The sequence below is a fragment of the Sphaerodactylus townsendi genome, linkage group LG03 (assembly GCF_021028975.2).
Source record: "Sphaerodactylus townsendi isolate TG3544 linkage group LG03, MPM_Stown_v2.3, whole genome shotgun sequence".
In the NCBI taxonomy this organism is placed as follows: domain Eukaryota; kingdom Metazoa; phylum Chordata; class Lepidosauria; order Squamata; family Sphaerodactylidae; genus Sphaerodactylus; species Sphaerodactylus townsendi.
The window spans coordinates 162,023,472-162,038,619 of record NC_059427.1 but is presented as its reverse complement, the minus strand read 5'-3'; the positions used below and the strand labels follow the sequence as shown (position 1 = coordinate 162,038,619).

The following is a 15,148-nucleotide window of genomic DNA, read 5'->3' as shown; positions in this document are numbered from 1 at the left end:
CCACACTGACAACCCCAGCCCTTCTTTGGCAAACAGAAAGGATATTTTAGGCTGAGTTCATCAGCTGGGTAAGTAGGATTACTTCGTCCAGGGGTGAGAATTCGACTGCCCTGATCTGTTTAACCCAGGCTAGTTGATCTCATCAGATCTTGGAAGCTAAGCAGAATTCGTAGATTTGAATTGTGTTCTTGTGATCTGTCTGATGTTGCCATAAAGGTGAGAGTAAGGAGAAAACTGGTGAAGCCTGCTACCAAAATCCAGGTTAATACATTCTCGGATGCACAGTCCTCCCACCATTATCTTGATTAGTAGTTAAGTAGGCTTGGTTTTGGTTAGTATTTGGAAAGGAGACCAAGAAAGAAAGTACTGTAGCATCTGGGGCATCCAAATCATGGAATCATAGAATCATGTAGTTGGAAGAGACCACAAGGGCCATTAAGTTCAACCCTCTGCCATGCAGGAACACACAGTCAAAGCACTCCTGACAGGTGGCCATCCAGCCTCTGTTTAAAAACCTCCAGACTACCCCTCCAAGATAATGTATTCCACTGTCGAACAGCCCTTACTGTCAGGAAGTTCTTCCTAGTGTTTAGATGGAATCTCTTTTCCTGCATCTTGAATCCATTACTTCTTGTCCAAGTCTCTGGAGCAGCAGAAAACAAGCTTGGTCCCTCTCCATCATGACATCTCTTCAAATATTTAAACATGGCTATCATGTCACCCCTTAACCTTCTCTTCTCCAGACTAAACATACCCAGCTCCCTAAGTCTGTCCTCAGAGGGCATGGATTCCAGACCTTTTACCATTCTGGTTGCCCTCCTCTGAATCCATTCCAGTTTGTCAATATCCTTCTTGAATTAAGAACATAAGAACATAAGAACAAGCCAGCTGGATCAGACCAGAGTCCATCTAGTCCAGCTCTCTGCTACTCGCAGTGGCCCACCAGGTGCCTTTGGGAGCTCATGGGCAGGATGTGAAAGCAAGGGCCTTCTGCTGCTGCTGCTGCTCCTGAGCACCTGGACTGTTAAGGCATTTGCATTCTCAGATCAAGGAGGATCAAGATTGGTAGCCATAAATCGACTTCTCCTCCATAAATCTGTCCAAGCCCCTTTTAAAACTATCCAGGTTTGTGGCCATCACCACCACCTGTGGCAGCATGTTCCAAACACCAATCACACGTTGCGTGAAGAAGTGTTTCCTTTTATTAGTCCTAATTCTCCCCCCCCCCCGCCCCATTTTCAATGTATGCCCCCTGGTTCTAGTATTGTGAGAAAGAGAGAAAAATTTCTCTCTGTCAACATTTTCTACCCCATGCATAATTTTATAGACTTCAATCATATCCCCCCTCAGATGTCTCCTCTCCAAACTAAAGAGTCCCAAACGCTGCAGCCTCTCCTCATAAGGAAGGTGCTCCAGTCCCTCAATCATCCTTGTTGCCCTTCTCTGCACTTTTTCTATCTCCTCAATATCCTTTTTGAGATGCGGCGACCAGAACTGAACACTGCTTTATATAAGGGCATGACAATCTTTGCAGTTTTCTTGTTGCTGTATTCTTGTTGCTGTAATCTTGTTGCTGTAATAATAGAAAAAGGTCTTTTTTGCACAGCCAAAATGCCCCATGGTAGATCTGTACTTTTTTCCCTGTTTCTGATTCTGTAAAATGAATAAGCTATTGATTTGGCTTTTTTATTTTTCATCCAACTACACTCAAGCTGCAGGGAATGGCTATGGCATGAACAGAATACTCTATGTGGAGTAGCAAAAGTGGCAAAATAACTCTTCTCCCGCACTGTTTCAGTGTGGGGAAATGACTGGGGAAGAGGCAGCAGCCCCCTTCCTTCCATGCAGAGCTGTAGCGAGGGAAAACTGCGCCTGGGGCATGTGCGTGCCCTACACCCCTGCCACATCCCCACTCACCCCTGCCATGCCCCGGAATGCTCCTGCACGGCCCCCAAACTGCCCCCCACACTGGTGCACGTCCAGTGCAAAAGCCCCCCACCCCCTGGGCGCTACTCCATTGCTTCCATGGGAATTTTCAAGCCCATTTGGTCTCTACTTTTAAAAAGCCATTCCTCACAGCTGCTGTGTAGCTGCAGGAAACCTGAGTTAGGTTCAAACCAGGTTCCCAAGTCAGTTTGTTTCAACAATTATGTGGTGTGTGTGTGTGTGTTTGTGTGTGTGTGTTTGAGTAGGCCATTATGTATGGGTCAGCACAGGGGAGGGGGTGAAATAGAAAATGAGAAAAGTAGGTCAGTGTGCCGTCCCACTGCATTTCCACTCTAAATTCTACCCCCTGACAAGTGTGATCTGTCTGGACACATGTGTTTCTTTCACCCAGAATGGATAGTGTGATGGCTATGAGAGGACTTTATAAGGCTTATAGTTATAAGGCCTAGGAATTTATAAGGCTTATAGTTTTTTGTGTGTTTGTTATCCCTCCAGCAGCATCAGACTGATGAACCACAAGAACATAACTCAGGTCTCGGAATTTCTGCTCCGTGGTTTCTCCTCCGACCCAGAGGTTGAAAAAGTCCTCCTCCCATTCTTCTTCTGTATGTATTTGCTTACCCTCCTTGGAAACATAACAATAATCTTGTTGATTCGCACTGATAACCACCTCGTCCAGACCCCAATGTACTTCTTCCTCAGCCATCTTGCAATAGCTGATTTGGCTTTTGCCAGCACTGTCACCCCCAAGGTACTTGAGAACATAATATCTCAGAAAAAAACCATCTCCTACTATGGCTGCCTCATTCAGATGTATGCCAATATACATGTTGGCAATGCAGATAGCTACCTACTGGCTTCTATGGCCTACGACCGCTATGTGGCTATCTGCTGCCCATTGAACTATTCCACCATTATGAGTTACAAGCGTTGCCTTCAACTGGCCATCGCATCATGGACGATCACCATGTTCCATGCCATACTTTATACCTTTCTGATGTCCCGTGTTGAGTTTTGTGATCCTGGGGAAATCTCTCATTTTTATTGTGATCTTTATCCTATTCTGGATATCTCTTGTTCCGACAGCAAAGTCATAGATCTAGTACTGCTGACAGAGGGGATAGTCGAGATCCTAGGGCCGTTTGTGCTCATTATCGTTTCCTATGCGTTCATCTTCTTCACCATCATGAAGATTCCATCGGCCACCGGCAAGCGCAAGGCTTTCTCCACATGCGGGTCCCACATTTGTGTGGTGGTCATGTACTTTGGAGGCATCAGCTTTGTCTATTTCAAGCCAAATTCTAATCTTGAAGAACGCCAAGACGCCTGGGCCGCCATGATGTATACCATGGTGAATCCCATGGTGAATCCTTTCATCTACAGTCTCAGGAACAGCGAGATGAAGGCAGCCCTGAAGAGAATCATTAAGAGACATTTTCATTAAGTTTGATGGGCCAAGCTTGGGGTACCTGGGAATTCTGCAATAGTGTCCCAAGAACTGCACACCCCGTAAGGTGTGTCCCTCCCCAGTTTATACCCCACCAAATCTTTTAACCCTTATCTTCACTTAGTGATGGCATGTTTTTAAATGCAACAGAAATATCTACAAAAGATGCAAGATTTCAGTGAGTTGCTATTCAATATGAAATAAACTAATCTATACCCTGTTTCCCCGAATATAAAACATCCCCTGAAAATAAGACGTAGTAGAGGTTTTGCTGAAGTGCGAAATATAAGGCATCCCCCGAAAGTAAGGTGTAGCAAAGTTTTTGTTTGGAAGCATGCATGACAAACAGAACACAGAAAAATAAGACATCCCCTGAAAATAAGACATAGCGCATCTTTGGGAGCAAAAATTAATATAAGACACTGTCTTATTTTCGGGGAAACATGGTATTTTACTATCAACTGGAATAATAGCTTTGTTTGGGCTGCATGACAACCCAAACAAGCTCAGGTTTACGGATAAACTCAGGTTTACGGATAGTAATTACTATGATATGACCTCTCAGGCCTCTCCCATACCACAACAACTCTTCTAAAGACGAGTTGAACAGTTGGTTTTCATACCCAACTTTTCTTTAACTTTTAAGCAATTTCAAAGTGTCTGCAAATCACTTCCCCTTCCTCTCCCCACAAAAGGCAACTTGTGAGGTAGCTGGGGTTGAGAGAGTTCTGAGAGAACTGACTGGCTCAAAATCACCCAGTAGGCTTCATGTGGAAGAGTAGGGAACTAAGCCTGGGTCTCCAGATTAGTAGAAGATCAATTGGTTTTTATCTTCTGTTTCTTGCATGGTCTGATTGCTTATATTTTTTTATTGAGGTATGAGTTTATATATGAATAAAAATTAATTAATTATTTTTTAAAAAGGAAGACTCAACATGAGATGAACCCTTTCTGCACAACTGAAATAAAGTGTTTTGAGGCAGCAAATAACACATTTCCTGAGGAGTTCCACATTTATTTTAATTTGTTTTAATTTTTATAGTTGGACCCAATCCAATACATACATATATATCCATTACACTTTGTCCAAACCATACGATTTCCCCCTTTTCCCCTCCCCCCAAAGGAGTTAAGTTCATCTTAATTTCTTAAAGAAGCAGCAGCTCTTAACGAAGCAGCAGCTGAGGAGTTCCACATTGTTTTTAGTCCAAAACATTTTATTTCCAGCCTCAAAATGTTGTATATGCACCCTGGATTTTAGCAGGGTTTTTTTGTGAAAAACCCTTAAAACATTTTCACTTGCTGTGCATATGTCTATGAATATTTCCCAGACTTTTCTGCAGTCCCAGACTTTCTTCTTTAGTTCCATTTTCTGAGCTTGCTCTGTCATCTTGCCTGTTTATTTTTATCAGTTTTTAGGGAGTGATGTATTTGAAGCCACAAAGACACAACCCAAGGAAAATGGCAGCACGAGACTTTGAACCCATCAAAGCTACGAATCCACAGTGAAATCAAAATAAAACAGAAGAATCAAAAAATGGCAGCCAGGAGGTGTTTCAAGGTGGTGAATGTGAACAGGGGTGTGAGGGAAATGGCAAATGTTTTGTTAACATTTGGCAAATGTTTTCAGTGACTTGTACAGAAAAGGCAAAGGGCTGACCCTATCAAGGAAGCCGCAGCCCACAGTGTGCAAGACCCAAGGAAGACTGTTAAGATGTGATTGATCCATAGGGTTGCCGCAAGTCAAAAGCAACTTCAAGGCATGCAACACACACAGAGACTGAATAGTCTTAATGGCCTTTTAAACATTGATGTTTACCTACAATGAGAAGCACAGAATGAGCATTTAGCTAGCTGGTCTCAATCATTCTACCATCTCCACCAATACACACTGACATGTATCTTGTTTCTCTGCATATTCACTTAGCCCAGGGGTAGGGAACCTTTAACACTCAAAGAGCCATTTGGACCCGTTTTCCATGGGAAAAGAAAACACTTGGAGCCGCAAATAATTTATGACATTTAAAAGAAAGATAACACTGTATATATTGGGTTTTTTTAACCTTTTACTCCGCTCATTCTGAGAAGCGCATGGATGCAGCAAGGATGGGGCCAGCGGCTCGGCCTTGCCAGCCACCGGGAAAGTGCCCGCCCCGCTCCAACAGGGCAGGAGAGAGGGGAAGCCCACGGCGCAGCCCAGCTGGCCGCGGGCAATTAGTGCGCCCGCCCTGCTGCTTGCAGGGCGGGCAAGGATGGGGCCAGCAGCTCAGCTCGTGGAGCTGCAGTGCAAGGGCAGAAGACCCGCATGCAGCTCTCGAGCCACAGGTACCCTACCCCTGACTTAGCCCCACTCTGCTTCATAGGGCTTGCTGATTGCAACTTGCTTTTGAAGAATCTGCTGTTGAGCCCACGAGCCTGAGTCCTGGAATTTCATTCCTAAGTATGCCTTTGATGGCACCACTGTTAACAGCCCAAGTCCTTTCAATAACAGCATGCAAACACAGGTTGCCTTCTGATCTACAGAAGAACGTGGGGTGGTAGAAAAAGTGAGCAACAATAATGTATGCTAGAAAAGGGGGGGGGAAAAGCTGCATTTAGGAGGGTTTGCCGTCTGAGGGTGGACCCATTTTTCTTTCGTGCGAAACCCTTTACCAATAACACACACCACTCCATTGCTGGGGTAATAAATTGGCCATAGCCATTTTATTGAGTGGAAGTGTGAGGCTAAGCATGGGTCTGGATCTGGTCATGCGGGTATCGTGCTGAAGCTCCCACAGGGCAGGCGCCCAGTACCCAAGCTTCGCTCTACTAGAGATGTTCCCCCTCAGCCCTGTTTGGCAGGGGTGGTCACCTATTGCCGCTGCCGCCGTTCCCAAGGGGAAGGCCTAGCTCCCTAGCTCCCTTCCCCTTCCCCTTCCAGATCAATACGCATGTGCCAAACCACCAACTTATCTAGGCTATGACAGAGAAGCATGCATTAACATAGAACAAAATTTTAGGGAGAGATGGGCGGGAAATTGTCGGCCGGCAAGCACATGGCCGGCACAAAGGAGGGCAAGCCCCTTTAAAGTCTCGGTGAGCTGTGGAGGCTTATCTGGTGAACTAGATTAAGCTTGCACACTCCAACACATGCCAGCTGGGTGACCTTGGGCTAGTCACAGTTCTTCAGAGCTCTCTCAGCCCCATCCACCTCACAGGGTGTTTGTTGTGGGGGGAGGGGGAGGAGATTATAAGCCCTTTTGAGTCTCCTACAGGAGAGAAAGGGGGGATATAAATCCAAACGCCACCTCCTCCTCTTCCTCCTCCTCCTCTTCTGCTTCTGCTTCTCCTCCTCCTCCTCCTCCTCCTCCTCCTCCTTTGTGGTTAGTGGCAGAACAAGGGTATGATGCACTCTGGTGCAATCGCTAAGTTGTCCCTAGCTTAGTATAGGGGTTGCCTCCCTGGATCCCATCTGTTCAGCAAGCACAGGACAGACATGGTACATCAGCAGCCAGAGCTTAGAATTTAGAGATAAAAATAATGGGGAAGAGGCCTTCCAGCCCTGGGTGATTTTGCACAGATCAAATATAATGGGTTCAGACCCTTTTTGAAGCATTATGGGGGAGAAATTCTCACAAAACTCACCCCTCAATTGGATTGTGGTGGGTTTTCCGGGCTGTGTGGCTGTGGTCTGGTAGATTTATCAGACCACAGCCACACAGCCCGGAAAACCCACCACAACCAGTTGAATCCAGCCGCGAATGCCTTCGACAATACATCACCCCCAAACATTTCTAACCTGTTAGATTTGCCTGAACCCGGATTAAATGGAAGTCACTAAATTAGCAACTTTTCCCCTTCAACCCAGGTTTCAGATATTTGCTGCTTACCTGTGCAAACTATGGCAAGTAGGAAGCATTCCATTCCCACTCCCTTCCCTCCACCATTATGGTGGATTCCCCAGGCAGATGCCATGTTGTGCCAGAAAGTGGGTGTGGGGATTCTCAGGTGGGGGGGGGGATTCTCAATAGTGCAGTTAAGAACATAAGTACATAAGAACTAGCCTGCTGGATCAGACCAGAGTCCATCTAGTCCAGCACTCTGCTACTCGCAGTGGCCCACCAGGTGCCTTTGGGAGCTCACATGCAGGAGGTGAAAGCAATGGCCTTCTGCTGCTGCTGCTCCTGAGCACCTGGTCTGCTAAGGCATTTGCAATCTCAGATCCAGGAGGATCAAGATTGGTAGCCATAGATGGACTTCTCCATAAATCTGTCCAAGCCCTTTTTAAAGCTATCCAGGTTAGTGGCCATCACCACCTCCTGTGGCAGCATATTCCAAACACCAATCACACGTTGCATGAAGAAGTGTTTCCTTTTATTAGTCCTAATTCTTCCCCCCAGCATTTTCAATGAATGCCCCCTGGTTCTAGTATTGTGAGAAAGAGAGAAAAATTTCTCTCTGTCAACATTTTCTACCCCATGCATAATTTTATAGACTTCAATCATATCCCCCCTCAGACGTCTCCTCTCCAAACTAAAGAGTCCCAAACGCTGCAGCCTCTCCTCATAAGGAAGGTGCTCCAATCCTTCAATCATCCTCGTTGCCCTTCTCTGCACTTTTTCTATCTCTTCGATATCCTTTTTGAGATGTGGCGACCAGAACTGAACACAGTACTCCAAGTGCGGTTGCACCATGGCTTTATATAAGGGCATGACAATCCTTGCAGTTTTATTATCAACTCCTTTCCTAATTATCCCCAGCATAGAGTTTGCCTTTTTCACAGCTGCCATGCACTGAGTGGACAATCCCATGGAACTATCAACTAAGACGCCCAAATCCCTTTCCTGGTCTGTGACTGATAGCACTGACCCTTGTAGCGTGTATGTGAAGTTTGGAAACCATGCCACCTCTTGTCACCAGGATCCCAGTAATCACAGCTTGCCCCTGCATCTACCATGGAAACAGTGGCACAAGAAACATGGTTTTCCTCTGCCAGGTCATTGGTCAACATGACTTGAACAATGGTTCTTGTCATTTCAAATTACAGTGATCTTGAATATGGTTTTCTGATGGGGAAACTTAGGGAGGAGGCAACTCTGCTCAAGATTCTCAGCATTTGACAAGTTCCTTGCGGGTCCCTTGGAGCCACTCCACAAAACAACAAAACAAATTTATCAGGAGGCCTTGCTGTAACCATTGGGCTAATTGACTAAGCCCTTGAGGAGGTGTCTCTGAGATTAATCTCTAGAGAATCTCTCAAGAGAGAACCCAGCTGTGCTATCCTCCATCCCTCAGCTGTGGCTATCTCAGCTCTCAAGAGTCCATAGTCATGAAGAAAAGTAGGGAGTACCACAGAATCACCACCTTCATATGCTACAGCAAAGTATAGGCCAGATCTGCTCAACAGAAGAAGCTCCTTGTGTGAAGCTCCCTGCATCCTTTGGGTCAGCAGCATCAACCTCACGCATAGAATTCCATCTCTTGCTTCTGCCAATCGAAAGCATATTTTGGTTTGTATCGACCAGCAGGGTAAGTAGGAACACTTCATGAACTGCATATTTTTTACCTTCGGTAAGCCTAACAAGGATTTTTCTCTCTCTCTAAGGCCCCTTCCACACGGAGGTGGAAGGGGTTGGGTTGGTGCATTCCGCGCCGACCCGACGCCGCTGGGACCGTTCCCACAAACGGTCCCAGAAACGGCCGGGATAACGGCGCCGCGGAGTGCCATCGCCCGGCCAACCTGGTGTGTCCCTGGCCCTCCAGCACGTTGCCGAGGCCTGGAGACACGCCCCCCGGCCCTGCGCGCCTGCTTCAGCGTCGCAGGGCAGGGGGGCGTGTCCCCAGGCCTCGGCAACACACTGGAGGGCCGGAGACAAGGTAAGTGAAGGATGGGAGTGGGGGGGAGGCGCCTGGAAGCCGCTGCTGTTTGCATGAGGTTTGGAAACGCGAGGTTTGGAAACGCCGGATTCGCACCGGTCGGGCGGCGCGAGGGCGGCACGGCGGCGCAGCAGCTGCGCCCCCTGTGCGAATGGCTCCCTTGGGATGGCGTTTTTGCCGTCCCCAGGCCACCATATTCCGCCCGTGCGGAAGGGGCCTGAGTGATACATAATACACTGTCTACAAAGAACACCCTTTTGGAACCGTCTGGTTGACAGAAAAAAATTGTACCAACATTCCTGGCAAAATTCTGCTGGGGAATAGACGTTTTGTTGTGATTAAGGAAGCAAACTGGAGTTCAGGCTGAGGAGTTCTCTAGTTCCGTGTGGGCTGTAGGTGACATCCAGGAATGTCACACTGTCATAATGTACGTTAAGGGACTCTATTTTCTTGAGGTGTGTTAAATCTCACCTTCATTCCTCTTCTAGATTTCTAGTCATGGAAACAGAGAGCTTTTTCAGTCACTGGAGTTTCTCCAGAGGAATGAGGAGTGGGGGAATCATACTTCTTCATAATGGAATTTATTTATATAGAGAAGGCACAAGTCCTCTCCAGAGCTCTCTTAGTGGTTAAAAGCACATGGACTCTAGTCTGGAGAACCAGGGTAGCTATCTTTGAAACTGGTTTAAGTCTGCTGCAGAGGCCACCCAGTCCCTGTAGTAGGCAGGTTGAGTGGGAAATTATACATTATATGCAAACACTATCACAAATCCTAAAGGCCAAACACCAAAGGAATAGGAGGGCAGCATTATGAGTATACAAATATGTGTTCAGAATGCCGGGTCAGAGCATAACTCATTGCATCTTTGCTCAAAACTGCACCCTCCCAAATGTATGTGTTTGTTTCGCTTTTCAATTTCTGTTATACAAACTGTGCACCAAGATAATGGTGGGAGGACTGTGTACCTAGGAATCTACTCACCAAAACTTCAGTAGCAAGCTTCTCTAGTTTTCTTCTTACTCTCCCCCTTATAGCAGCATCAGACTAATGAATCGCAAGAACACAACTCAGGTCTACGAATTCTTCCTCCGTGGATTCTCCTCCCAGCCAGAGGTTGAAAAACTCCTCTTCCCACTTTTCCTCCTTATGTATTTGCTCACCATTCTGGGGAATGCAACCATCATCTTGTTGATCCGCTCTGATAGGCATCTCCTCCAAACCCCCATGTACTTCTTCCTCAGTCACCTTGCAGTAGCTGATTTGGGTTTCGCTAGCACCATTGTCCCCAAGGCACTTCAGAACTTGCTATCTCAGAAAAAGACCATCTCCTACTATGGCTGCCTAGCCCAGATGTTTTTCTATATACATATTGGTAACGCAGATAGTTACCTTCTGGCTTCCATGGCCTATGACCGTTATGTGGCTATCTGCAGCCCACTGAACTATTCCTCCATTATGAGCCACAAATGTTGCCTCCAACTAACATCTGTGTCCTGGACTATCACCATGTTCCACTCATTGATTTATACCATTTTGATGGCCCGTGTTAAGTTCTGTGATCCTGGGGAAATCCCCCATTTTTTCTGTGACCTTTACCCTGTTCTGGATGTTTCTTGCTCTGACACCCAAGTCATAGATCTAGTGTTGATGACTGAGGGAATAGTGGAGATCCTGGGGCCATTTGTGCTTATTATTATTTCCTATGTGTTCATCTTTTTCACCATCATGAATATTCCATCAGCTGTTGCCAAGCGCAAGGCTTTCTCCACATGTGGGTCCCACATTTGCGTGGTGGTCATGTACTTTGGTGGCATCAGCTTTGTTTATTTCAAACCAAATTCTAATCTGGTGGAACGCCAAGACACCTGGGCGGCCATGATGTATACCATGGTGAATCCCATGGTGAATCCCTTCATCTACACCCTCAGGAACAACGAAATGAAGGCAGCCCTGAAGAGAGTCCTTAGGAAGCGTTTTCATTAATTTTGCAAGGGCCAAGCTAGTGTTTTCTGGGAGATCTGTCACTGTGTGTTCCATGTAGAACAGATCCTCTCCTATATACCTTTGAGGAGTTTGTCCACTTCACTGAATTCCCCTCCTGCTCAACCAATATCCATGATGACCCCTTTTTTCCATTAGAAGGGAACTACTTTAACAAAAAATGCAAGAAGTTTTACATTTATTTAATTTCCCCCCCAATATGTTATAATTTACCATGTTAAAAAAACTATCTATGTTTATTATCAGAGGAAAATATCCTTGTGGCTATTGTGAGTTTTCTGGGCTGTGCAGTCTGGTAATTTCTGCCAGACCATGACCACAGAACTTGGAAAACTCACAATAGCCAGTTGATTTTAGCTTTGAAAGTACTCGACAGTACATCAAAAATGTCCTTGTTTCTTGACAAATTTGTTCCCAGGCTGCATGAAAATGTATAGAGCCAAGTTTGCTGACACCAGAAATAATTGTTTCTTTTTTTGACTTACATTTTATCAAACCAGCAACTGAAGATGAAATGTAAATGAGCCACAGTGTAGCCATGTCAGTGAAGGCCAAGTGAGGAACTGTGGGGCACATTTGACCCAGTGACTCTCCAAAACTGTTGTCCGCGCTTTTAACTGAAGTCTCCCAAAGTCTGTGTTTCTCACCTTAAAGAGCAAACTAACCTCTAACACTCATCCTTTTTTTTTAGAAGAAGAACCCTCTTTGGTGATTTCCTCCCTTTTCCATTTCTTGTAGAAGAAGAAGAAGAGTTTGGATTTATATCCCCCCTTTCTCTCCTGCAGGAGACTCAAAGGGGCTTACAATCTCCTTGCCCTTCCCCCCTCACAACAAACACCCTGTGAGGTGGGTGGGGCTGAGAGAGCTCCGAGAAGCTGTGACTAGCCCAAGGTCACCCAGCTGGCATGCGTGGGAGTGTACAGGCTAATCTGAATTCCCCAGATCAGCCTCCACAGCTCAGGCGGCAGAGCTGGGAATCACACCGGGTTCCTCCAGATTAGATACACGAGCTCTTAACCTCCTACACCACTGCAGTAGTCAGCAGTTTGTGTTGTACTTGTAGCATTCAATGGATATATTAGTGGTATTCTTACAGGTATGTTAAGAAGAATGTATAGATTGCTCTTCTATTAGATACAGTTTGGGAGACTATGGAGTTGTCATTTTGTAATTGGTGCAAAAGTTCTGTAACATCCTGATGTCAGTTTCCCTGTACTTTGTTTATGCTTTTGTCTGCAAAGTTGCAAGCATCTTTTTTTTTAATTTCTACTGACCTTTCATGTACGCTTTATGGGCATCCCAAATCGTATTTACATCATCTATCGAATTATCATTAAATTGAAACTATTCTATTAGGTGTTTTTTACATTCTTCTATTACATCAAAATCATCTAGTATCCAATCATTAAGTTTCCACTGGTTAGAGCTTTCATAAGGGTATAATAGCCAGCATAATGGATTGTGATCTGAAATGATCCTTGGTAAAATTGAGATATCTTTAGTTTTGGTTATAAATCGTTGAGTTGAATCGTTGAATTTTCTATAATGTCAAAAAATGGTTTTGGAAGTTTGGCTGAATTATTTTTAGCTTTTTTCTTTCTGCTTTTTTCCTTCTCTGATTTATCTAATTCTGGATTTACAACACCACTAAAGTCACCAAGACATATAAGATTTTCATATTGATAGGTGAGTAGAGTGTTTTGTAATTCCTTGTAATATACACTTTTATTATGGTTAGGTGCATATATTCCCACCACTAATGTTTTCAAACCTGAAATTATTACTTCTATTCCAATATATCTTGCCTGAGGATCCTTAAATATTAATTTAGGTTTTAAGTGTTGTTTTGCAAAAATACCAGTGCCTCTTTTTTTTTGATTTGTAGGTAGTATGGAACAATTCTCCTAAAGAATCTTTTTGAATATATTTTTCATCTCCTGCCTTAAGATATGTTTCTTGAAGACATATGAGTTCAGTTTTTTGTTTAAATAAGAGTTGAAATAATTTTTTGCGCTTTCTCTGTGAGTTTGCGCCATTTATATTGCAAGAAAATATTTTCATCTGCATAATTTATTAATCAAATTTTATTCTATTTATATGTGTTTATATATACAACAAATTCGGTGAAAGTGTACTATTTTCATAGTTAAATTTGTTTTAAAGTTATCTTCAACTAAACCACACCATCCCAAATACAAATTGTAGCACTTACCTTTAGATATCTTCTTATGACTACTGGAAAATACAAATCTAATAAAATTTGTAATGACAGATATTTGCAAAACAAAGTTGCAAGCGTCTTGAATGTTCTTAGGAATCAATGCTTTCCTTGGTAATGATCCATCAATAAAGAAAAGAGCTTTGACTCTAGTTGTTAGTAGTGATTTGGACTCCTTTGAACCCAGCTAAAATGTGTAATTTCCCCATCATAACCCAAATGACATCACTCTGCCTACTCTATCATATTCTTATAAATCTGAGGGCTGAATCAGTTATTTATTGAGAAGGGATTTTTAAAATGTTGGAGGAAAATACAACCTGGACAATTATATATCCCCCCCCCCCATTTTATACAGGCTTAATCTATATCTATAAATGCGAAATACCACTGACTGACTGACTCACTGACTGACTCATCAAAATAACTCAAAAACCACCGAAACTACAAAGTTGAAATTTGGCACACCGGTTCGTTATGTGCTTCAGGTGCTCGCTATGAAAGGATTTCCAAAAATATTCACTTCCACTCGACTTATTAGATAATATAGATTTACTGTTTAACTCTGGACATCTGCACAAACATTCTAAGGGTGACAAACACCACGAGTTCCATGTCCTTCACCATGGTATTTTCAATGCTGTTTGAGTTGTTTTGATGAGTGAGTGAGTGAGTGAGTGAGTGAGTGAGTGAGTGAGTGAGTGAGTGAGTGAGTGAGTGAGTGAGTGAGTGAGTGAGTGAGTGAGTGAGTGAGTGAGTGAGTGAGTGAGTGAGTGAGTGAGTGAGTGAGTGAGTGAGGCAGGCAGGCAGGCAGGCAGGCAGGCAGGCAGGCAGGCAGGCAGGCAGGCAGGCAGGCAGGCAGGCAGGCAGGCAGGCAGGCAGTGGTATTTCGCATTTATATATACAGCTTGGATTCACAGGACATTTTAATGAAGGGCACTTTGAAGCTCTAACTCCATTTGTCTCATCGACAAGTTCTGCTAATGCCCACCAAACAACAAGCACGATTAATCCCATGGTGCATCAACTGCAGTCTAACACCGCCCTCCTCAACGCATACGAACCTGTTCCTTCTGCTGAAACCGCTAAAGGGAGAAGAGAAATTAAATGCAGAAAGCGATTTACACATTGCATTAGAAAAAGACAACTACAGGAAGCTGCTGCAAAATATGTGAAAACTAACCCGTCAGTCCACAGACAGACTGTGAGGAAATATGCTGCATGTAACCCCAAAGTCACAAACAGGCTGTAAAGAAGTATGCTTAATGTCACCCTGAAATTCATAGAGAGGCTGTGATGAAGTATGCATAGTGAAGCATGGGTACCCTGCTAGTTAAGTATATGGGATAAATTCCCAGAATGAACTTTCCAAGTTCTATTATTGTTTTCCTTCACTCATGCCATTTCTCTGTTCTACCGCCTAGACTCTTCGCAGTGACGTGACCACTCAGTCAGCTTTCTTCCTGCTGTGCTCTTTCCCCTTATCACTGCAGACCCCCTCGCTTTGGTTTCACCCTCCAGTGTGAACACAATCACCACCACGCACCCCTTTATTTCCCTTGTCCACTCCAGTCTTTAGTAGATGTGAGCACTGATAATTTTTATCAGTGAATTTCGGGTTTGGGTTTTTATAAACCTGGACTTTTTGGTAAATATCGATTGACTGTTACTGAAATTT

At 44.4% G+C, this 15,148-nt stretch overlaps 2 protein-coding genes across 2 annotated transcripts; both read left to right on the top strand.

The window, feature by feature from the left end:
* The first annotated feature begins 2,455 nt into the window (after window positions 1–2,455).
* LOC125429227 (olfactory receptor-like protein DTMT) lies at window positions 2,456–3,605 on the top strand. Its single transcript, XM_048490149.1, has one exon. It carries the CDS (start codon window positions 2,456–2,458, stop codon window positions 3,389–3,391), a length of 936 nt encoding a protein of 311 aa, XP_048346106.1. The 3' UTR covers window positions 3,392–3,605.
* A 6,693-nt stretch (window positions 3,606–10,298) lies between these two features.
* LOC125429228 (olfactory receptor 1L1-like) lies at window positions 10,299–11,234 on the top strand. Its single transcript, XM_048490150.1, has one exon. The coding sequence runs from the start codon at window positions 10,299–10,301 to the stop codon at window positions 11,232–11,234; it is 936 nt and encodes a 311-aa protein (XP_048346107.1).
* Window positions 11,235–15,148: the final 3,914 nt, after the last annotated feature.

Bases quoted from the DNA above. Each gene is read 5' to 3' on its own strand.
- LOC125429228 (XM_048490150.1), top strand. From the start codon at position 10,299: ATGAATCGCAAGAACACAACTCAGGTCTACGAATTCTTCCTCCGTGGA.
- LOC125429227 (XM_048490149.1), top strand. From the start codon at position 2,456: ATGAACCACAAGAACATAACTCAGGTCTCGGAATTTCTGCTCCGTGGT.